Genomic DNA, 24,188 nt, shown 5'->3' on the forward strand with positions numbered 1-24,188 from the left:
ATCATTTCTTCTGTCTCTGAAGGGAGCTTTCTAAAGTCTAACCCAGATGATGTCATCAGGGTTATCTTGAGTTAGGGTTGAGACTTTAAATACTTGACAAATCTGCGTTATAAACTGGGGACATTGATTTTGAAAGATGAGGGCATTTATCATCTCTAATAAAAGATCATGGGAATTGTAGGATCCAGTGTTTTTGGAGCTTGACCCATACTAGGGACTTCAAATCTGAATATTACAGCTGCTGCTGCTCCAGATATGACCATTCTTTTGTAATCTGTTTCCCCCAGCCTTTAGAAAAGTGTAATACTAAATAGTGTACCCCTTTAAATTCAGATTAATTTCAAGAATAGTTAAATCTTATATCTAAACTAATAAATAAATTCCAGTTATAGCGGATTTTTACGGAAAAAAAAAAACAGAACAAAAACAACAAATATTAAGACTAACGAACGAATAATGTAACATTTAGCAGTTTGTTTTGTCATGTTCAGAAACTTTTTGCTGATTACTTACTCACAATGTGATCATTCATACAAAAATGTCATGATGGTTATATATGTGGAATCCATTCAGTGTTGCTCTTCATCACTTTGCTTTTATGTAATACCACCATGCCTGCATTTGTGCTTTCAGCTTTCATACTAGGGCTGCAAGTAACGATTATTTGAATTTTTTTTATTAATCTGCCAGTTGTTTTCTATTCTGACAAGCCAGACCCACATCCAGATGTTGGGTCTGGGAACTCACCATTGGCAGGGCTCAATCCGAGGGGCGGGATGAATGGTTGTCTTTCAAATTCCCTCAGCACACAATAGGATAGAACTACAACCAGGCAGAGCAACGCTAGTTGATAGATTCAACTTTTGCAGTATCCTGTCAGCATCTTCCTTTTTTAAGAATGACTTCAGTGCCGTTCTTTGTTCTTTTCTCAAAGAAAAGCTGAACTCCAAGTCTTCCAGAGTCGCGGCCAAAGCCGATTCCAAAGACCGCTGTTTGTCAGCAGCAGCAGCCATCTTCTTTGTTTTCAAGTAGCAGGGAATTCACGCAGAACCGTCGCAACTCTGCCATCATTATGTTAAGCCCCGCCCACCGACTCTATACACGATGTGATTGGCCTGAATAGAGTTTGGTTTTTCCAGCTTGCAAGCCAACAGAGAGTTGCTAGACGACCCTGGCTGCAGGGTGCAGCTGCAGCTAGGGTGGTCTAGATTTATAGGCTAGTTGTTTTCGTGATCATCGATTAATCGTTCGGACTACAAAACATCACAAAGGAGTAATACATGTCCATTAACATTCCAAGAGATCAGGGTGATATCATCAAATGTCTTGCTTTGACAGACCAACAATTCAAAAGCCAAAAATATTCCATTTACTATAATGTGAGACAAGGAAATCAGCTAATTCTCACATTTGTGAAGCTGGAACCATAAAAAAAAGCGATGATCAAAATAGTTGCAGATTTACTTTCATGTCAATCGACTAATTGATTAATCGACTAATCATTGATCTGTTAAATGCATTCAGAGCATTTTGACCTAACACAAACACACAAGTCTTTTGAAGACGTTAAGGTGTAGTTAAGATGTTTGGATTAATGGATTATTGGAATATTTGCAACAATTTGACGAAAAATACCTGAAAAGTAACTGTAAATGTGTTTGTCAGTTTTACGGCTAAGATGGTCATATCTCATCCATCTTTTTTTAATGTCAAGTGGTGAAAGGAGCCAATATAAACAACATGTGCTGTTTTCATATGCTTGACTAGAGTACTACTATGCAAAATCAAATTGGTATTTCAGTATGTATGACATTTTGTGCTGTGCGTTGACGATGAACCACCACTCTCCATCTGTCTCTGCCTGCAGGATGAGAAGGCGGAGGGCTTCATCAGCCTCCCTGAGTTCAGAATAGACCGAGCCATAGAGTGCAGACGGAAATAGTGAGTGTCTCTCACATGTCGCCTTAATTACTAATCAAGCGCATTTGATTTCACCCACACAACATGAACGCACACACACCTATCACGCATACGCAAAAAACACGTCTTCTTCTCTCCGACTGACTGCAGTGCCTTCAAAGCCTGTCATCCCAAAATCAAGAGCTTCTTCTTCGCCACAGATTGTCTTGAGGAAATGAACAGGTGAGTGAGTGGGCGTCTCTGTGAGTCTCTTGAGTGTGTGTTTGTGTCCTAATGTGGACAACAGTCAGATGCTTGGGAACGTCATGTGTCCTTTTATGAATATTTTAGCTGAGTAAACCAAGTTTACACAAGGCCCACACAACACTGTGCATGAATAAGGCATGAGCCTAACCCTCTGTTGTTAAATGTAGAACTGTGTGTGTGTGTGTGTGTGTGTGTGTGTGTGTGTGTGTGTGTGTGTCACGTGTGTGTGTGTGTGTGTGTGTGTGTGTGTGTCTGTCACGTGTGTGCTCGTGTGAGAGGGAGATCGTAGGGATATTTGTAGGAGTGCTATCTGATGAGCTCTAGTTATCCACACCTCTCCTCAGTGACACGGGGAGATAATTGGGGGAGAGTAATTAACCAGCTATATTTGACTTCCCTACTGCGCTTGGAGGTTCATGTGTGAAAGCGCTGCTGCGCACATTTTCATGTGCATTTGTTTCTGTGTGAATAACTGGGTGTTGGTACAGGCTTCAGAAAAATGTCCTTATAAGTCTTGAAATTTTATCATGGCTTTTTGGGGTACTTACATGTGGATTTTCCTAGCTTCTGAAGGCACTCACATTTTAAGTTAATACAGTGTTTACAGTTGTGGTAGGAAAATGTAAGCAAGTACTTCATTAGCGACGTTCGGTGCGGCGAGTCCCTCCCTGATAGTTCCTAGTGGGGAGTTTTTTGGGAGTAAGATAGCATAAGAACTGAATTTAGACGCTGGTTCCTCTGAGTTCCTAAAAAAGGTTCCTAGGAAAGTTCTTGTAGTGAAAATTTGCTACAACTAAGAGCACAGAATAGCTTGTGTAGGCAGACAGATAAGCAGAAGCCACACTGAAGATTAGACAAGACAAAACTGATGCTCAGTCAATCCTATGAAAAGACCAAAATCTCAATAGTGTCTGACTGCCCTACCCTGGCTCTCAGCTCATTGTTCCTACTAAAGATATACATCTTGAAAAATGGTTCACACATATATAGTTTTATTATTTTTTAAAAGGCTTGTTTATTTCCAACAACAGCTTGGTTCAAGTGTTCAGCAAAACGTTACTCAAACAGGAGGAAATAATGCTTTTGTTGGGGAATAATTTCAGCCGTGGACTAATACACATTTGGTGTACTAGAAAGTATCTCTGGCGGCAGAACTGTGTATGTGGGATTGACTCCAAATGAACTACAGTTGAAGGAACATGTCACCCAGTGCAACAGTGTGGCTCACTGATGGGTTTTTAATAGTTTTTGGACAACAATGGAGTTTTAGGGCACAGAGGAATAAGCTACAGCAGGCTATGGCTACAGAGGCAGTGCTTGTTAGTAGGATCCGTCTATTGTGTAGTTTTAGTCTTTTCATGGCATCTGTTGATAATAAGATATTTCTTTATCTTAAAGCAACACTGTGTAACTTTTCCCGCTTCAGTCCCCCTACAGGTTGGAAGCGGAATTATCCATTACATTACATTATGCAAGTTTGCCAGATCGGGTAACGGATCTGTAGTTTGAATGAACTGGACAATGTAATGTAATGGACAATTCAACTTCCAACCTGTAGGGGGACCGAAGCGGGAAAAGTTACATAGTGTTGCTTTAATGTGGAAGTTGCCTCCTGTAGGATGCATTCCTAGTATGATGAGTTTCCTGTTCCTCGTACACAGACTGGGCCTCTATTCTTAGTATGAACTTATTATTAGGTGTCTGCAGAGAGTCACAGGACAAGCCAGGATCTTTCAGAGGGCTTGGAAGAGGACAGAGAGCATGGATGTAGAGAACGAACGCCATCTGAGACTCACTGTTGAGAGACAATGGGACAGAGGATTGTCACTTCTCTCTTTCTGCATCCATCTGTTTAATTATCTTGATGCTTTTCTCTCCTTATCAAGGGGATGGAGTCAGTTGGACAGATATCAATTCCACTTAAATTATTTAAAGTGAAATTTTTTTTTATTTATTCATTACCTACTGTTTACCTAGTATAACCCATCGTTTTCTCTCCCTGTCTCTGCTCCTGCTGTCATCTATCCTCTGATGCCTTCCTTCTCCTTACTTTCTATTCCTCACCGTTGCGTTCTTCTTTTTCCCTTCCTTGTTTCCTATAGGTGGATGAACCGGCTGGGGCTAGCTGCTATTGGCTACACACCAGATGACAAGGTTCCACGCCCTGATGAAGGTGAGACAGATTCAGTTGGCTAGATATTACCGAATTAACCCTTTCGTCCATGAATTGCTAACATGTACGGGTGTGTGTCTCTGTTTTTATTTTAATATCAGACTACTGGAGCGAGAGCGATCAAGACGAGGTCGATGGCTCGATGACGCTCAAACAGGAGGGACCCTCATCCCTCTGTGATACCTATCACCGCACGCCATCAGTAAGTACATGCACACACACATACTCAACATTTTCTTTGCAGTGTTTCATTCTGATAGAATATTTTATCCCTAAAAGCCCCACAGTTTTTCGTGCTGCATAGACCAGAGCTCTCAGCATTAATAAAACATCAACTTGTGAGAGTATCTGGTTTGGTAAGCAGCCAAGACCATCACTTATCTGTGTTCTGCTGCCAGAACTTCTTCGCAATCTGGCCTCTAGGTGGCGACAATTGCCATTGTGCATCACATCTCTGAAAGATAACGTAACACTCAAACAGACTTTTACTTACTTTCAGACATGTACATAAAGGTGGCATTAGTAACATGTTTTCCCAGCTGAGCCATACAACAGTCATTCCATTCATTCTGCCATCTCATTGCTTTGTTTCTTTTGTTCTCTTTCTGCCCTTTATATATTTTCCTGTTCTTCTTTCTCTCCTTCTACGCACCTCCTCCCTCTTCTTGTTTTGCGGGTCACATTTTCCTTGTAACTGTGCTCACACTTCACATTTTTTGTCAACTTGTATCCATCCCTCCTCACTCCTTTCCCAACTGACCAACCTGTCCACCTCACAAACCCTTGGGCCTTCAGGCTAACTTCCTTCAGAGTTATGACCAGTTGCCCCGCTCAGTCAGCTCCATGAGCCTTATGCGCTCCACTCCGTCCCCACTCCCTCCATCAATGAGTGCCTCCACTTCCCCCATCCCTCCACAGATGGTCTCTTCCACCTCCCCTCTCCCTCTCCAGGTCAATTCCTCTAGTCCCTTCCCAGAGCCCAAGCATGGCCGACACTTCTCCAGCGAGTCAACACACTCCCACTCCTCCACCGAGGACCAGCGCGGAGACGGCATGGGCGTGGGCACGGGCACAGGCAGCACCAGTACCCACTCATCCGGCTGCCGCTCTACCCACCGTGAGCGGCGCTCCTGGCAGGACCTCATTGAGACCCCTCTGACCAGCGCAGGGCTGCACTTCCTCCAGACAGCGCCGGGGGAGAGTGATTATGGGGGCCTAATGGGGAGCATGGTTGGAGAGATGGGGCTGTACGGAGGGCTGGGCAGACAAGGCATGTCCCCGGAGAGACGCAGACAGGCCACGCTGCCCGTACGGAGACACCACGCCGCAGAGAGGGACAGGGAGCGTGACGGGCCCTTCCCTCTGGAGCGAGGTCCGCACACACACAGCCACACACACCGACGCTCTCACAAGCAGCGCAGCCAGAGTCTGCCCAGAAACAGGGACCCCGTGCCAGGAAAGCTGTTGCACACCTCAGCTCATATGGAGGAGAGGAGCGAGGACGAGGAGGCAGAGGGGCAAGCTGCAGATCTGCTCGAGGGTGAGGAGGGTAAGGAAATGACACACAATCTGTTTTATTCGAGGAGAGAAGCAGTAGTATGCACAAACACCTGTAACCGCATAAAAAAGTATCTCATCCTCAGAGGAAAAGACCCTTAAGTCAAAAATATTGTGCTATACAGTGCATTATAATTTCCTTTATTACTGTATTATCTCAGAACTTACAGTACTGCAGAATAACTGCTGTAATATTAAAAATGCATATGTGAAGAGTGTATGGGGTCAAAGTGGACCTGGGCAGGTTACACAGAATAACTTTGTCATAAATGTATTATGGCTAAATGTTATAGATCAGGCAGTGGTAGAGGAAATATTCTGATCCTTTACTTATGTTAAAGTACCAACACCACACTGTAAATATACTCTATAACAAGTAAAAGTCCTGCTTTGAAATGTCACTGAAGTAAAAGCATAATTGGCTAAATGTTCCTAAAGTATAAAAAGGAAAAGCACTTATAATGCAGAAAATAGTCCCCTGTCAGTGTTATATTATTAAACATTGATATTATTGGATTACTACCACTGATGCATTGTCGACTGTTGTAGAGCAACTCTTTACCAGCTCATAAAACATACTGAACATTGTTTAATCAGCGTGATTCTGTACTTTTCCAAATTTTATGAAAATTGCTTATAAAGATAATTTTTAACTGATGATATGTTTCTGACGTCTGCCACTGTTTTGGGTCGTTGATGTGATAATGCTTTTTTATGATCATTTCTGTATTTTGATACCTTCATCAAATATCCGAGCCCACTTTGCAAAAGGAAGAGTTAAGACTTCACTACTTGGGCAGCAGTTTTCAGATTACATTATGTGTTTACATAATTGCAAAAGGGTTCTTGTCTGTTGTAGAAAGACGTGGCTGATCTTCAATGCAATATCTACATTGCCCATTATCAGCAACCATTCATCCAATGTTCCAAAGGCACATTCTGTTTACTAATCTGATATCATTTTAAAAGGCTAACTGAGAAAACATTGGAGAACCCTTTTGCAATTATGTAAACACATAATGTAATCTGAAAACTGCTGATCTCAGCTGGTATTCTGTCTATAATGGAGTGGAATGGAAATTTCTAAGTGACCCCAAACTTTTGACCGGTAGTATATATATATATATATATATATATATATATGTGTGTGTGTGTGTGTGTGTGTGTGTGTAGTACAATATTTCCCTCTGAATTGCAGTGGAGTACAATCATAAAGTGGCATGATATGGAAATACTTAAAGTAAAAATAAGTAAAATGCAAGTACCTCAAATTGCACTTGGACGTGCAACGTGTAATTTTCTGCCGCTATAGGCGTCTCTCAATCAAAACAGTGGACGTTAACACAGACTTTTGATGACTTCGTGAAGTTGAGTGGGATCACGGGAATTGTTGTTTTCATTGTTAACCACCAAAATGTGTTCACGGACGAGTTAGTATATTAAAGTCTTATTCATATTACGTTTATTATTCATGTCATGTCATGTCATTCTAATAAAATAGCCGCAGTCTGATTGCAACACTGTTGTAAAAACTCGTTGGCGACTCTCCCTCCTCCCATTTTCTCCCTCTGGTCATGTGCATTTGTTTTCAAAGAAGCCAGCGAACGCACGGAGCCACGTCCACTGAGGTAGACAGCTAGTAAGCCTGTAACAAACAGCGATCATAATATAAACCTTTACAGACAATAGCAGACATCCTGAGGTCACAATAACAAGAAATACAAAGATTAAATACTTACAAGTGCAACAGCAAGAACGGCAAGCAGGCTTGTGTTTGTCTCAGTTCTCGCCATTCTGAAAACGCAGCTCCTATGTTTACTCGTGTCTGACTCCTCTCTCGGTCAGTCTGCTGTTTCCTCTTTCTCTGTTCCTCCGACAATGCTTTCCTAGCTTTCTGCTTCTTTTTAGCCGGCTCAGCCATGACGATAGTGTGAAAAACTCCATCGCTACCTTGTTCTTATAGCTAGGCAGTTCCTGTATATGTGCAGTGCCGTGAAGCAATTTGTTACATGGTGAGACCTGATATCACGCCACACTTCCTGACGCTGAGGCCGGCAGCTCGCCGGCCGAAAGTTGCGAGGGTGGTTTTTCCGCTGACAGGCGCTAGGGGGGAGCGAGACGACCACCATTCAACCCGAAAAAAGTCATTCCAATGACTCTAAAGCTGTTCAGTTAAGGTAAATTAAGCTAAAAAAAAAACTGCATAGTTCCCCTTTAATGTAGAAATGTTGCATATTATATCTTTAAGTACAGTGCTTGAGTAAATGTACTTAGTTACATTCCACCACTGCATTTAAGGTGGAGGTAAGAAATACTAAAAGATTATATTCTGATGCACAAAATTTGTTTTTTTAACTCCTCTCTAATCTTTGTTTTTTTTTTCTTGTGGAAAAAAGGAAACTGTAGCTTTACCTCTTAAGGCCTCCAAAAATAATTCAAAAGGAAAATCAACCTGCAGTAACCCCTGTTACAATAGTACCAGAAAAACCAAAAAGTTTGGAAACCATTGGGCCTCATGAACATAAAATGTCAGAAAATAGTGAGCCCAAGCCCAAGTTGACATCTTCGTATTGCTTGTTTTGTTCTACCGGCTGTCCAAAATACCAAAATAGTCAGTTTGCCATCATAGAAGGCCAAGAAAACCAGCAAATATTTAATATGTGCCCTTTTTGCTGAAATAAAACATTGCAGATTCATTTTCTGTCAATAAACTAATTTGATTAATCAACTAATTGTTTCAGCTCTGTATTAAACACATCCAATGAAGCTCATTGTGTCATTCTAGCAGTGAATCTGACTCTTACCGGTCCACTCCTGGGTGTGTCAGACCTGCGGGAGTTGAGAGTTGAGAGCAGAGAGAGGAGGGTGTCGGATGGAAGGGAGCGGCGGGTGTCAGAGGGCCGTGAGCCGGAGCCATTGGACGGGCTAGAGCAGCTGTACCGGGCCCTGGAGCAAGCCAACGTTACAGTCCTAGGAGACCCAAGACCCTGTAGCAGGCAGGAGTTTCGACGCTGCTACACGCAGAGAGCCAGGGACCCTCTGCTCAACGACAGGCTGCACCGGGTCCGAGCCCTCCGCAGCACCTTGAAGGTAGCACAAACAGAGGATTTGGGGGATATACAGAAGAATTAAATGTGTGAGGATCAGTGGTGGAAGTATTCAGATCCTTTACTTAGAAGTAGAAGTACTAATTCCACACTGTAAAAATACTCTGTTACAAGTAAACGTCCTGCATTGAAAATGTTACTTAAGTAAAAGTATGTCAGTATCATCAGAAAAATGTAGTTAAAGTATTAAAAGTAAAAGTACTCAATGCAGAAAATTCCTCACATTTTAGAAACTGGAAACGATCCAAACAGTTGTGTGTTTAATGGTCTAATCATTTCAGCTGGACTTTATATTGTTGGGCAGATTATAATAAAACATTGTATTTTATAATCTGCATATGTTTTGTGTGCAAAAATCTCAATTTGTAAAGGAAATAGTAACTAAACTGTCAGATTAATGTAGTGGAGTAAAAAGTGCAATATTTCTCTCTGAAATGTAGCGGAGTAGAAGTAGAAAGTGACATGAAAAGAAAAGACTCAAGTAAAGTACATGTACTTTAATTTGTACACAAGTACAGTACTTCAGTAAATGTACTTAGTTACTTTACACCACGGGCTGAAATAATCTAAACACTGTAATCTCCACCCCCTCCCACCCTCGTATTTCACATGTTTGTCCTGTCACTAATCTGTAGTCATGTTGTTATGTCTTTGTATTTTGTGTTTGCCTTTTCTGTTATTTGTTTGTCATTGAAAATCTTCAATAAAAAAGGCTGCATGTATGAATGAAAATAAAAAAATCATCTTTTTTTCCTAAAAAAAAACAAAAAAACATTCCACCACTGGTAAGGGATGCAATGTGGTAACTGCCCGTCGTTTCTTTTGCCCCCCTCAGGCCAAAGAGTCGGAGCTGGCAGTAGTCTGTGCCCTCCTGGAGGAGCCTGGCCTGTGCTCCCAGACCTTCAGAGAGTGGAAGCAGTGGCACAGTGAGCTCTACTCAGACATCTGCCAGCTCAGCCCCGGCACCAACGGCCAGGACGACCTCTCCCCGCTGGCCGCACCTCTCATGACCCACACACACTCCTTCATTGAGACACATGTGTGAGAGAGAGAAGGGGAGAAAAGACTGAACTGATACACTCACACACACTAACAAACACACAGAGCTCGACATTAGCTGAATCCTCTCTCCTGATCACGACTCTGAGCACGCACTCACACACACACACACACACACACACACACACACACACACACACACACACACACACACACACACACACACACACACACACACACAGGAACACACATTGTAAGATGTGTAAATATCATAGATGGGACAGTCTGAGACCTGCGTGTATGAACTTTTGATAATCCTGAGGACCCCACAGGGTGCCTATTGCATGCCTGAACAGAAAGCATTAATCTTCCTTTGTCTATGGAACTCAGCATAAACTCCACACGCTTGTCGAGCAAAATGGAAAAAAGGAGACTTTTTAACACGTTTTGTTCCTTTGTATTTACTTGGTTTTACTAATTTTTTTTCCATGTTGATTTTAGGGGGCAGGGGGAACTATGTAGCAGCAATACAGAGGAGAATCCTTTTCACCACAGCACTGTACTTTTGTACTGATGAACTTTGCACCCAGAGCCACCAGTTCTCCCCCTTTCTCTCTCTTCTGTCTTTTTTTTTCTCTCACTGCATATCTCGCTGATTTACAGGGACCTCACTTGTTATTCCAGGCTGATCTGACGGGACAGTGTTGAGAAAGTAAGGGCAGTGACTTTTAGTATAAGACTGTGAAAGGTAGCCATCAATGCTGGTTTATCTGGTTCCCTCTAGAAACCGATGAAAACAAGCGCCACGAGCATTGAGGAACCATTGTGCTGGCTAGATAGCACACTATTTCAAACTGTGAACTGTTAAAAAACCCACAATTTTAAGAAAGCTCCTCTGATAGAGTGCATTCCTACGATTCATTTTGCATTCTCTCTCCCTCTCTTTCTTTCTTTTGCTCTCTCTGTCTCTCTCTGTCTCTCTCTCTCTCTCTCTCTCTCTCTCTCTCTCTCTCTCTCTCTCTCTCTCTCTCTCTCTCTCTCGCTCCCTCTCTCTCTCTCTCTCTCTTCCTCTCTCTCTCTCTCTCTCTCTCTCTCTCTGTCTCTCTCTCTCTCTCTCTCTCTCTCTCTCTCTCTCTCTCTCTCTCTCTCTCTCTCTCTCTCTCTCTCTCTCTCTCTCTCTCTCTCTCTGTCTCTCTCTCTCTCTCTCTCTCTCTCTCTCTCTCGCTCTCTGTTTCTGTCCATCTCCTCCTCTTTTTTTAATCTTTTTCTTTTGTTTCCTCTCTCTCTCTCTCTCTAGTCGTCAAAGACTTGTGTATATGTGTATACTGCTGTGTATACTGATGTAAATGTTTGCGTTCCACTACCACTGTGATATGCTTCTAGAGGTAGCGGAGGGAAGACAGAGAGTATGTATTTGCGTGGGTGCACAACAATTTTTTGTTTTGTTTTTGTTTTTCCATTTTTTTTCTTAAACAGCTAATGCAAGAGCTAGAGAGTTCTTTTCAAAGGAGTCACTCACTACAAAGAATGCACTTTCTATATCTCTATATCTCATTGGCTGCATCACAGGGTCTATGTCTCATCGGCCTCTTTACCATTGCTGTTCAAAATATCAGGTAAAAGCATTTGCCGTCTCATTTTCTAAAGATTTGTGTACAGTCTACAAATATATTTAAACATAGAAGAATATATAAATCTATTTACGTTTTGTGTCATAGATATAATGTAAAGTATGATGTATTCTATGCCAAGGTTTTGCAGTGTCCCCCTCTTCACTCTGTAGATGCAGGGGGTTTAGCAGTTGAACAACTAGGAGGCAGACAACAACAACAACAACAACACCATCATAGACAGTTGATTTGACCGTTTTTACTGGTTTACATCACCGCTGACCCTTCTTCCTGGTGATGTGTTGCATGAGAAAAGTCCTGGGACTGATTTGATTGGATGGGGTAAAATATTATGGATCATTTCTGTTCTTTTTTTTAATTTAATTTAATTTTTTTAAATCTTCCTCTCATGATTGCAAGATAATTAGACTTGTAGCGCATGATACATGCAACAGTACTGTTGAAGAATGACCTTTTATTTGTATGTTCATAGATTTTAAATATTCCCTTTTTTTATTATTAGAAAGTGTTTAAAGAGACACACTGTACAATAACCGAGGCAGACATTTTTGCTCCTCAGTTACTTGATTTAATGCAGATCCTCCCTTAGCATCCTACCAGGAGGTTTCAATTTGATGTTTTGCTTAACATAGAAAGACTGACACGTGTCCAAAGGCTTCAGGAATCTTACCTTAGATAAGATTCTAAAGCGAAAAGCTATTTTGACATTCCCTCCAAGCATATGGTTGATACTGGGCAGCCAAAGACCTCTAAATGGTCTGTAATGTCTGTGAAACCCGGATGAATCGTTTCATCTGCAATATCAGGCCAAGGACTTAACGGTGCCCCCCAGTGTCGAAGACTCTGAGAGACATGCGTAGCACCTGCTGCATCCAGCACTATCTGTACTTATTCTTCATACTTTACTGTAGTTCTTTGAGCGTAGGTTCAGGTTTTTCATCATGTCACCACGGTCGTGAAATATCAAACACACCCCAGAGATATAGCTCTTGTTTTTTGAATGGTTAATTTGAGAGTACCACAAAGAAACTAAATGATGCAAGCACTTTCCCTGTGCCTCCCAACCCTCTCTTTGGCAACGATGGACTGACTATACTGGCGATCCTACACACACACAGCTGTAGATGAGTTACAATACAGTTGTAGTCTGCAGACCTCTCTCCGTTTCTCATCTGTAGTGGTCTGCTTTTTCCAACCGCTGCTCCGCTGAGCAGGCGACACACTGTAGATTAAGAAGTGCGAGTTACAATTTGTAGGCACAGGCTGTGTTATCTCTCCCAGATCTTTGTGTGTGTAGACCTGCAGAAACAGGCCGAAAAGGGAGATTCCACTGTGTGTTCTTTCAGGGGTGTACACCTCATGGTACATTGCACAGGTGTGTAAGATGTAAGTTGCACTGCGACATTAAAAAAGGAACATATTGCTCTTTTTCAAGGATAATATTAGCTTACTGTTATTCTGTACATTAAACTGACTAAAGATGATATTAAAAAAGAAAGAAAATTACATTTATTCTTCCTAAAGTAGCCTTTTTTGGTTTCATATATATGAATATATATTACAAAAAATACAGATTGTAAACTTAAGTTGTTAAACTTTGACTTCAATAAACTGAATCCTCTGCACTATGAGCTGTGATCTGTTTATGTGTTCAAGGATTTATTGAAACAGCATTACAGCGTGTTCTGAGGAAGGATGGAGGATGACCAGGTTTTAAATTAAGGGCAGGGGTCATCCCATAAACCAGGAGGCCATACAATATGTTCTATTCCTGCAACAGCTAATGTGTAGGCCTTTATGTAAAATGTCTTAAGGCAAATTGAACCTGCTCACTCTTCATAAGCATGAAAAAAAGTGCACTCCACTATGCTGGAACAATAATGTGTTAGTTTGTGGTAATTTGAATACATTTAATTAAAAAAAATGCAACATGTAACAACATAAATTACAATATTAAAGCTCATAACACTAGATTTTGACACCTGCAGAGTCCTACAAGACAGCCACAAAATAAGGTAATAACACAAGATTCACCTTAGTTATATATTGTACTTAAATTGTGCCAATTCCCTAATGAATGTGCAATTATTGAATTACCAAAACCATAAGACTTGCTGTGAACCAGGAGCTTTTGGGGGCCCTGGACAGTTGTCTGCCTCGCCTTGCCCCATGATAAACCACTTCACATCATGCATACTTGCTTTACATGTGGAACTGCAGTGACAGTGTAATTATTTTAAATTTCTTTTAAAAATGTTAATAAAAACGAAATGTGATATTTTGCATTTTAATTACATATATGCACATTTACAAAACAACCAGTCTTAATACCAATATTGTGAGTTTAAGGACACTTATGTGAACATAGCATGGATGGAGGAGCATATATACAGTACCTGCTGAATGAGATCACTATAAAACCAAGCTGTTGCTGGTGCCTCTGCAGTCCGTTAGGTGGCAGCAGCTGACCGTGGTTTGACCACTGGAAGCTGCTCCTCAGAGCCTAAAAGAAGAAGGAGGAGCGCTGTCATGGCGGCCAAGGTGAATGCTTGACATTTCTTCTTAGTCAAAGTATATGTTTAATAAATGAGCGGGTGTAGAGTTAACGTCAACTGTCCCGGACTTGTTAATGCATACTTGACTCCAGGCGTTTAACGCTATGCTGCATGGAAAACTCTTTACTAACGTTACTGTGTTAGCCTCGCTGAATGAGCCAATGCTAATGGAACTAGACCGCGTTTAACTACGTTAGCTGCCAGCAGTTAGAACAGTAGGCTAACCCTACACCATTCTAATAACTCTCTCTTAAGCATATGTAACAGCTGGTATTTGTCAGCCCTGGCTTCGTTTGCCAATAGGCTGTTTTAACAGAGGAAACATTACAGTGAACGTTAGTTAGTTAGTTAGTTAGCTTAGTTGGAGGCAGCTGTAAGTTATCCACAATACCCGCGGTATGGGTAATTTAACGCTACATGATAAATGAACTTATAAGTTACATATCGTGTGTTTAACGCTCACTAACGTTCCTTCTGCTAAATATGTCCGTATTAGTGATGAAAAGTAAAGTTAGCCTAGATAAATACATTACCTCATTTTCATTATTTAAGTACAATTTCGAAATATGACGCATGTTAAATTACCCAAATGTACACAAAGTCCTTAAAATGAGCTCCAACTTAACCTGCTGCAACAGTATAAAGTGCAGTTACGTGTCAATGCTTCAATAATAACTTTATAAGTTTATAAATGTGATAATTATGCAACAATAACTCTTGGAATGATTCTGCATCATTTTTTTTTTTACTTTAATAATCTATTATTGTCATACATCTTTAACTTAAGTGAAATTATGACTACAGTGCTTTTACTTTTAATGGAGTATTTTTTATTGTGGTTTTGCTATTTTACACGTGTCAATGATCGATTTCTACCACTTGTGCACATGAGTCATCTGTTTATTAGTGATTAGTGTCTGTCTGTTGTTTGTGCTGTTGCTATGAGCTGACAGATACTAAAGTTAGCGGTGCACTTTTATTATGTCCTAGGTGGTGATGGTGGCCGTCCCCACGGTGATGGGCATAGCCTCCATCCGTGTGTATACTGTGAGCCAAGTGCCCACTGATGGACTGGTTACTAGAGAAAAGGTATGGTTGTCCCAAAACGTCTGGTCTGATATAGGGGTGCATGATATGTCGACTCAATATCGTTATCGCAATATCACGTTGCCCAGTATTATATCGAAAGGGGTTGCAATATTTAGTTCATTGGCCAGTTACCCTGCCACTTGCACATGTTAGTGCACGTTAGGGTTGCACGATATTGACAAAATGTGACATTGCGATATTGATTATGAATATTGTGATATTGGTATTCATTTCGATATTTTTAAACGTGTAAAATTACAAAAGTTACGGGAAAACGCATCAAAATAGATTCAAAACAAATTAAACAAGTTTTCTTACAACACAAGGTTTATTTCAACTGACTGTCATATTGGACTGGTCCAACATGAATGAATAAATAAATAAGGACCATGTCTACAGAACAGGACATGTTCTACTGGTTGGACAGTATAATATGCACACACATGGTACGCTCCATAGGGTTTGTCATGTAGTGGACCCCTGCGCTGACGTGCACTAACGTGCAAGTGGCACGGTAACTGGCCAATGAAACGTGATCATTACAGTGTTTGAAGCTCTAAATCAAACACTACTAAGACACACAGCCAACAGACGGACACAGTGCTCCGCAATATAAATAAATATTGCATACTTACTGCAACACTTTCGACATATTGCGATAACAATATTGAGTCAATATATCTTGCAACCCAAGTGCACGTCAGCGCACAGGTCCACTACGTGATGGAGCATACCATGTGTGTGCATATTTCAACAGAGTGACAGTGTAAGCGAAGAAATAGATAGAGACAACAAAACGGAACGAATCAGAGAAGAGAAAGAAAAGTTTATATATTTGATACTGTCCAACCAGTAGAACATGTCCTGTCCTGTAGACATGGTCCTTATTTATTTATTCATATTGGACCAGTCCAATATGACAATAAAAATTGAAATAAACCTTGTGTTGTAAGAAAACTTTGTTTGAAATTTGTTATGAATCTATTTTGATGCATTTTCCCATAACTTTTATAATTTTACATACGTTTACAAATATCAACATTAATATCTATATTGCAATATTCATAATAAATATTGCAATGTCACATTTTGTCAATATTGCGCAACCCTAGTCTGATATGAGAGTACTGAACTTTTGCACGTCACATTTCCATGCTGACTCTGCCTCTGTCCCCAGCTGAACATCTACACCCCGCTGCCACAGTCTGCTCAGGCCCAGTTTGTTCCAGAGAGGCCGGGTGTTATTCAGACTGGGTTCACTACAGTGAGAGAGACCATACTACCATGTGTCCAGGCTGTTAAGGTATTTAGATTTTAAATGTGTAAACATGAGAACATAGTTCACTGACACCATCTGCTGCAGATTTACCTCATGCTTTCACATCCTGTAAAACACTTCAAACTACTTTTTGACTGGTATATAGAAATGGAACAACAGCTGAAACACACCGAAGAGGTCTTATCTTGCACTTGCAGTGTTAGTGTTCCAACCCTGATTTTTGTTCCTCCTGTTTGCGGTTAAAGAACATCATCCTAAGTGCTTCGGGTGCTCTGTGCATCTAACCACTTTGCAAACAGCAAAGTTCAGGAGTCAGACAGGAAATAGTGTTCATGCAGTCAACTCAGCAGCTGCAGGTTTGCTGTGAGGAGATTTGTCGGTTTGATACTGTGGAAGATGGTGGAAAAAACACCTGACACTGACTCAGATGTAGTTCTTGGTGGCCTGTTGTTTATTTCAGCTTTGGCCTTTGTTCCCTGCAGGGTGCCTGTGTCTCTGTGAAAACAGGAAGTGTTAATCTATACCATGCAGGAGAGGGTGAGTCAACAGTACAGAAGGTACCTTAAGGTCTCATATATGCAGTAATATAAAATAATATTAGCCTCCATTTTAAACTCTTGGTGCCCTAAACTCATGTTTGTGCTGACATCTGAAAAACAAATCTCACATAACTAAGTCCTCTATTAATGGACTTATTGAATGACTTTAGGGCTGCAACTAACAATTATTTTTATTGTCATTTAGTTGTTGAATCAATAAAATGGTGAAAAATGTCGATGAGTGTTTCAAAACATGATTCTAATCGATTATCAAAACGGTTGGCGATTACTTTAATAGTTGACAACTAGTGCTGTCAAATGATTAAAATATTGAATCACGATTATTTGCATTAATGTCATAGTTGACTCACAATTAATCTCACATTTTTATCTATTCTAAATGTCCCTTGATTTCTTTTTGTCCAATTATTTTTTTCTCATTTTAATGCTCTTAACATGGAAAGCTTTGTGCTTTTATCGCCTAGCTTTGACGAGGGGGCGGAGAATTCACATCAGCTGTTTGCTTGGCCATCAGCTGTGTGCTTGGCCATCAGCTGTTTGCTTGGCCATCAAGTGGTATTTCAGACTGGACGTGCTGCGATGATAGCTCAGTTCACAACGACAAAACACACAGATCACTTTGGTCTTGTCAATGGAACCATTTGGCAACTTTTTAAAAGTAAACTTTCCATTCAGAATCTTATTGGCATCCATTTCGGCGTCTCGCGCTCGTCATCAACTCAAAATGTGACGTTAGCCTACTACTCTTTGGCCGGCTCGCGAGCCCAAACAAGTGTGTGTGGCGTGACTGTCGTTTTGTTTCCGGTCTAGCTAGATCCGGTGTGGTGTTGCTAGTTGTTGCAACAGCATGTGAAAAAAAACTACAAAGTTTGCTAGGCCAAAAAGAACGTTAATCTTGCGATAAAAAAATTGACGGCGTTAAAATGGGTTTGCGTTAACGCTGTTAATAACGTTTAACTGACAGCACTATTGACAACTAATTGATTAATCGATTAATCTTTGCAGCTCTAAAGGATTTCCCTATGTATTGTTGTTACAGTGTGTAATGTTACATTATAAAACCCCAAAACGTGATTGTGCATACTTTTCTGTGGTGTTTGTACTGTTATGTCCTCAACCTCAGACAATCTGTAAAGAAAGCACTATTTCATCTTACTACCCAGTAGTGATTAGGGCTGGGATACGATATCATCATGATACTTATGTCACGATACAATATTATTGCGATTTTAAACATATTCCAATATTCTGCAATATATTGCAATTCATTACCTTTTTTCCAACTTCAAATTTTTCCCAATTTCAAATGATGTCCCCAAAAGAAAACTTTGTCAACATCTGTTTTATCTAAAAGATACATTTCTCTGTTTGTTCATCTCACTTCAATTGTATCGCTGTAAAATGGGATTGTCAAGCAGACAGACTGACCAACACATTTATAATAAAAGATCCATACTTGGCGTCTGTGTATCGATATAGTATTGCCACGGAAAATATTGCAATACTATGCTTTTATTGATTTTTTTCCCCCCCCACCCCTAGTAGTGATACTACTGTACATACTATTACTGTTGCTATTATTATTATTATTATTATTATTATTATTATTACTAGTTAATTAATTGTATTAGTTATGCTATGTTACCACTCTCACTGTTACGACTGCTTGTGTAGTGTATTATGACAAAATAAGCAGCGGGTCAGACTGGTGTGCACAATTGAGAAGATTGAAGGAATGTTTGTCTTCCTGTGTTTTCTAGATGTGTACTATTACTTGAAAGACCCTCCCCCGGGTTTTCTACCCAGATTTGGCACCATCACCATGGCTGGCCTGCTTGGCATGTTCTTGGCACGGAAAGGTAACCTAAGATCCCGCCACTATATTACAAACACTCTAGGCCTGCTGGGAACGATTGTTCTGTAATCTATTAATCTGTCTATTTAGTACATAAAACAATATTACAGTATAATAAACAAACCACAATTAAACATTTTGAAGTGTATCAACATAAATGGTCATAGAGAGTCATGTCATAGCTTATCATTATCACATAACATTACATTTCTAGAATTGTATATGGTTGCATTATTTTTATACCTGCAAATAACACACACGACAATATGATGACATAACAATATAAACCTTACATAATAATTAGGTTGACAGTACCATTTATAAAATGTTCCCATTTCATGTTGTCTTGTGCGACATTGTAATGGTTTGTAGCAAATTTGGCTTTGCAATATATTTTTTTTTTTTTAGGAAACCTCAGATTAGTTCTTGATTGAGCTTTAAATATGAATATTTAACCGAACAGAATAATTGTATTTATTATCTGGGGACAACTTTCATCCAGAATCCCTAAAATAATGTGTCCTTAAATGCATGACTGCATTGTTTCTTTTCCTAGGCAACCATGTAATATTTCCCTTTTGTATGATCATAAACTGGGAGATAATCCATGGTTCTGTAAGACTTTTCTCCTACAAGCTATTTCACATTAATAAAAAAGGATTTGCCATGAGTCCCTGCAATATCCTGGCAGCATGCAAGCTAGTTCAGTGCCCTAGCCTAGTATGACGTTTGCCAAGCAGCTGTGTGGTAATATAACAGCTGTACATAATAAATCGTCAAATTCATCCACCATGCCACTCTGAATGTGGACATGTGAATATAAATGTATACAAACAATTCATACCTTGTGTATTTACCATACAGGTATTGGACTTAAACTCAATCACTTTGTAAAACACAACACCCCTTTCGTACAGCAGGTGCATGTATGATATCCACTTTTACTTGAAGCACATTTAACCTTGACTCAGGAGAGACCGCTGCCACACTTTACCAGCATTCAGACCACAGTTTGCCACAAGTCCCAAAACCTCACTGCTAAACCACAGAGGTGCAAAGATGCACAACACATAAGAAACAAGTAAAGTTCAGTTGCTGTTTTAGTTTTCTCAGCACTCTGTCTTACTCTCTCTGTCTCTCTGTGGGGAGTCAGTTCAATGACATTTCTCAATTCGGCAATACCAGATGAAGTTGGGCTCCAGGATTAAGTCTGTGCCAAGTTAGATTGATTGCCATTCTTCATTGTAAACTTTTATTTCAGGCTCTCGTTTCCAGAGGTTAGCCATTCCACTGGGGCTGATGAGTGGAGGAGCTTCAGTGTGCTACCCGGCTCAAACAGTGGCCGTGTTTAAGGTAACACTACTTGCTGACTAAATGCTCACCTGTTGTTACTGCCAGTAACAAATCTCATTATTTTCAGAGTTTAACACTGTTATTGTCTCTTTTGCTCCCAAGGTGACCGGTAAGAATATGTACGCGGTAGGGCAGTGGAGCAGCACCACAGTGTCTTCACTGCTCGCCTCCACGTCCCAGGAGCCCGTCGCCAAAGAGATCGCTGCTTCACAACCACAGGTTAACAGTCATATTGTGTCACTGATCAGATTTTATTCTGATTATAAATAGACATAACCTGCTAGTTTTAAATAGAAAGTACTGTAAAGCTATTTTTACCGTGCGTGACTCAAACCATAACAGCAGTTCACCCCATATAATGGTAACTCCCTTTCCACTGAATGACTTCTGCTCTACACTTTTTACTTCCTCAAGAAAATAGATTGTATGGTTGTATTGTTTCAGTTATATTGCTGTTAAACTAACTGTAGGTCACCCCACTGCACCAGTGTCAGCAAAATACCTGAAATAATAAATGCTAATGTAAGCGATTATGTTCTTTTTCCTCTAGTCAGTGTAATAAATCTAATCTGTTACAACTGAAATGTTAAAGAAACTGTATGCTAGTGCTTTATTCTGTACAGTTTAAGTGTGATTAATCAAATGGTAAAATTCATATCAATATTTTTATCTACAATAATGTATGCATGATTTAAATCTTTATTCTTGATGCACGTTAGACAGCTAAAGTGTCAAATCCAGAGTCTGCAGTAGTTGAGGAGGCCTCAGAGCCCAGCTCTACAATCCCAGAGACAGAGGTGGAATCAGCTGAGTTTGTTCCGGTCTCTGATGAGCCTGCTGTGGCTGTCATAACAGAGGAGGCGTCATCTGTAACACTCAAAGAGATGTCCCCTGACCAGACCCCCACAGAGACCACCACAGGTATAACAGATATTGATCTCAGTCTGCTTGTTCCTCTGTCTACATCTTTTTTGTTTCACATACAATCACATAGAGGCTTCTACTGATGGTTTGCTGTATTTCCTCTCCTGTCCAGACCCATTGGCACATTCAGTGCCAGCAGAGACGGATGCCACCACAACCTCTGAGGAAATACATGCACCTGTTGAAAGTGAGGAGCCCTTAGACTCAAAACAAGCAGCAGAGGATGTCTCCACTGACCCCAGCCCAGCAGAGCCCACGCCAAGCTTAGAGGCTGCCCCAGTGGAGGCTGCCCCAGTGGAGGCTACCGCAGTTGAGGCTCCTCCAATTGAGGCCTCTCCAGTTGTGGCCCCACCAGCGGAGGCCTCTCCAGTCGAGGCTGCCCCAGTGGAGACTGCTGAACTAGAAGCTGCTCAGATCGAGGCCTCTCCAGTGGAGCCTGCAGTTGAGGCTGCTGCTTTGGAGGCTTCCCCAGTGGAGGCCGTTCCAGTCGAGGCCCCCCCAGCGGAGGCCTCTCCAGTGGAGGCTGCCCCAGTGGAGGCTGCTGAAGTAGAAGCTGCTCTTATCGAGGTCTCTCCAGTGGAGCCTGCAGTTGAGGCTGCTGCTTTGGAGGCTTCCCCAGTGGAGGCTGCTGAAGTCGAGTCTGTTCCTTCCTCTGGAGAAGCACCTGCTCTAAAGGCTTCAGAGGAGCCAGAAGGTACGACCAATATGGTGCCCCATAGTGTCAAAGAGCAGAAAGTGTTCTAGTGATGCAGGATCAAAATGATGCCAAAATGTAATCTGCTACCTTGAAACCCCATGTTGGCACAGAAGTGGATTCACTGGAGATACCCAAGTGTGGAAAACTGAAAAATGGAAGACTGACTGAAAGCTCCTAAAACTAGAAATGATGTAACAAGTTTGGAAAAAAGTCTGTGAAAGCTATTTTTACATCGCTTGTTAGTTCTTATTAGGACTGACCAGTACAGTACACCAATTTGTTGGAAACTGTCAAGAGTGTACTAAGAACTTTTTCAATGTTATTACTATTGATAATATTAGTATGAAGTCACAATAGTTTCATAGCAGTTTCCATAAAGGTGGAAACGCATCAGTTCATCTTCCCGTTGCTGACCCTCTGTTGTATTTTGACTTCTCCACAGTGACAGTTGTTGAATCACCTGAGCCTGAACCTGCTGCTCAAGAGTTAGCTGACCCGCCACAAGATGCCGCTGTGGAGGAGACTCCAACCCCGACACTCGTAACACCCCCACCACCTCCTCAACAACAGCCTGCAGCAGAAAACAGCAAAGGTACTGGGAACAACGCTGCACCACTGCTCTGGTTCGAGAGTTAGGCATTGACTTACTGGAGCGCACACACACACACACACACACACACTCACACTCACACTCACACACTCACACTCACACACTCACACTCAGCTTCTCTTCTGACAATGACCTTAACTCCAAGGCACCTAAATGTGTTGGGTCTTGTGATTGTTAGTCTATGTGGTGGTAAATTTACAGACATCCAGCTGACATTTAATCAGGATATTATCAGTTTCCACTGAAATGTATTATTTGAAACTATTTTCTGAACCATAACATGTAGGAGCCTTCTGTTGGATAGCAAAGAATAATATCCACCAAATAAACCATGAGAGGGATCTGATTTAATGCTACCAGGGTCATCATCTGGGCATATGCAGTTTGGAACCTAAACGATCGCAGACTCAGTCTCCAAGGAAAATATATGCACAATATCCAGTACTGAACACTAGTTCACTAGTATTGTATGATCACAAAAAGGCACTGGCTTTGACCCTGTGCTCTTTATATGTTGTTGGTTCTAATTTGGGTTATCTAGTGATTTTAGTTGTTCCTCTGATGCATTTGTTGTCACTCTGGACCAGCATGTGATATTTCTGTGCTTGTGACTGAGCTTTTGTTGCTTGTCTCTTGCTGCCCTCCAGGGGGCTCCGGTTTCAAGCCAGACCCTTCTCTAATGGACTTTGGCCAGTCCAGCCCTGAGGATGAAGACCTGTACAGCACACGCAGCTGAGAGACTACAGCCGGCCGCAGGAGACACCTCATTCCCACACTGCCATCTCGTATCTCATTCAGATAAACATACACTCTGTACCATTATGCTGTGTAAGTAGGCCATTTTGCAAGCAAGCAGAGTTTGGAAGTCTTTCATCAACATTTCCATTCTCATTTCTTCGGCCCACATCATTTAAATTTCCAGAGAAAAGTTGCAAGTACATTTGTTTTGTAGCAGCAAAGCAGCAATTCCCGTACACAGAATGAGTGTTTGCGTAGAACAACAGAAACATGGGGGAAAAAATTACACACACAACTGGTTACAAGTCTTTTAATCCACAGATGGCAGATTGTGAATTTTTCTCTCTGTATGTGTCATTTGGCAATTATTGGGTTTTGTGCGAAAGCTTTCAAAGTCACGAGTGCATGGTGCTTCTATTTATTATAATTTAGCCCACTGCATCGGTATGCTGAAAACACTGCACATGTACTGGTAATAGTTATAAGATCGACTAGTGCTGTTCCATTGTATTACATCAAAATTTCTTCAGTTGTTTAGAATCAAAAATAAATCTATATTTTTCTTGATTTTATGTTGTGCTTTGTCAACTACTAAATACTTAATTGTCAGTATTAGTTATTCATTGTCATGCACAATAAGTGCTCAGCACACAGATGTTTGAGATACCAAACGGATTCAGTGGTGAAACATTTGTCGGATAAGCACCTTATTCTTACATATAACATAACATTACAAAGAACTTTTATTATAAATGTGCCTTCCTATTAAATATCACACAATTAGCAGGTCAACAGGAGATGAACTTAATCTTCAGTCACACCTAAATCATCACATATAGAAAGCCTTTTGTCTCCAGGGAAACCATTAAACCCACTTGTTTCTGTAGTGTAGCTA

General features: G+C 40.9%; 2 protein-coding genes across 2 annotated transcripts in view; both read left to right on the forward strand.

Moving 5' to 3' along the window:
* The window catches only part of LOC144524760 (connector enhancer of kinase suppressor of ras 2), a 69,916-nt gene extending 56,668 nt beyond the window's left edge, over positions 1-13,248 (forward strand). The window contains exons 18-24 of the mRNA XM_078261223.1: positions 1,868-1,941; positions 2,071-2,142; positions 4,269-4,339; positions 4,441-4,541; positions 5,291-5,888; positions 8,682-8,986; positions 9,839-13,248. Coding sequence (XP_078117349.1) covers positions 1,868-1,941; positions 2,071-2,142; positions 4,269-4,339; positions 4,441-4,541; positions 5,291-5,888; positions 8,682-8,986; positions 9,839-10,048 — 1,431 coding nt within the window. The 3' untranslated portion in view covers positions 10,049-13,248. The remainder of the gene's footprint in view (positions 1-1,867; positions 1,942-2,070; positions 2,143-4,268; positions 4,340-4,440; positions 4,542-5,290; positions 5,889-8,681; positions 8,987-9,838) is intronic.
* Positions 13,249-14,079: 831 nt separating this feature from the next.
* apool (apolipoprotein O-like) lies at positions 14,080-23,860 on the forward strand. Its single transcript, XM_078261224.1, has 11 exons — positions 14,080-14,174; positions 15,179-15,277; positions 16,455-16,580; positions 17,039-17,093; positions 18,877-18,975; positions 20,233-20,324; positions 20,427-20,543; positions 21,044-21,245; positions 21,361-21,942; positions 22,388-22,537; positions 23,203-23,860. The coding sequence occupies exons 1-11, from the start codon at positions 14,163-14,165 to the stop codon at positions 23,289-23,291; spliced, it is 1,623 nt and encodes a 540-aa protein (XP_078117350.1). The 5' UTR covers positions 14,080-14,162; the 3' UTR covers positions 23,292-23,860.
* The last annotated feature ends 328 nt before the right edge of the window (positions 23,861-24,188 follow it).

The sequence above is a fragment of the Sander vitreus genome, chromosome 10, assembly GCF_031162955.1.
Source record: "Sander vitreus isolate 19-12246 chromosome 10, sanVit1, whole genome shotgun sequence".
Lineage (NCBI taxonomy): Eukaryota > Metazoa > Chordata > Actinopteri > Perciformes > Percidae > Sander > Sander vitreus.

Excerpts from the sequence above, each read along its gene's own strand:
- apool (XM_078261224.1), top strand. Across the intron at positions 17,094-18,876 it reads TCTATACCATGCAGGAGAGG|ATGTGTACTATTACTTGAAA; the intron begins GTGAGTCAACAG and ends TGTGTTTTCTAG. Across the intron at positions 20,325-20,426 it reads AAACAGTGGCCGTGTTTAAG|GTGACCGGTAAGAATATGTA; the intron begins GTAACACTACTT and ends TTTGCTCCCAAG.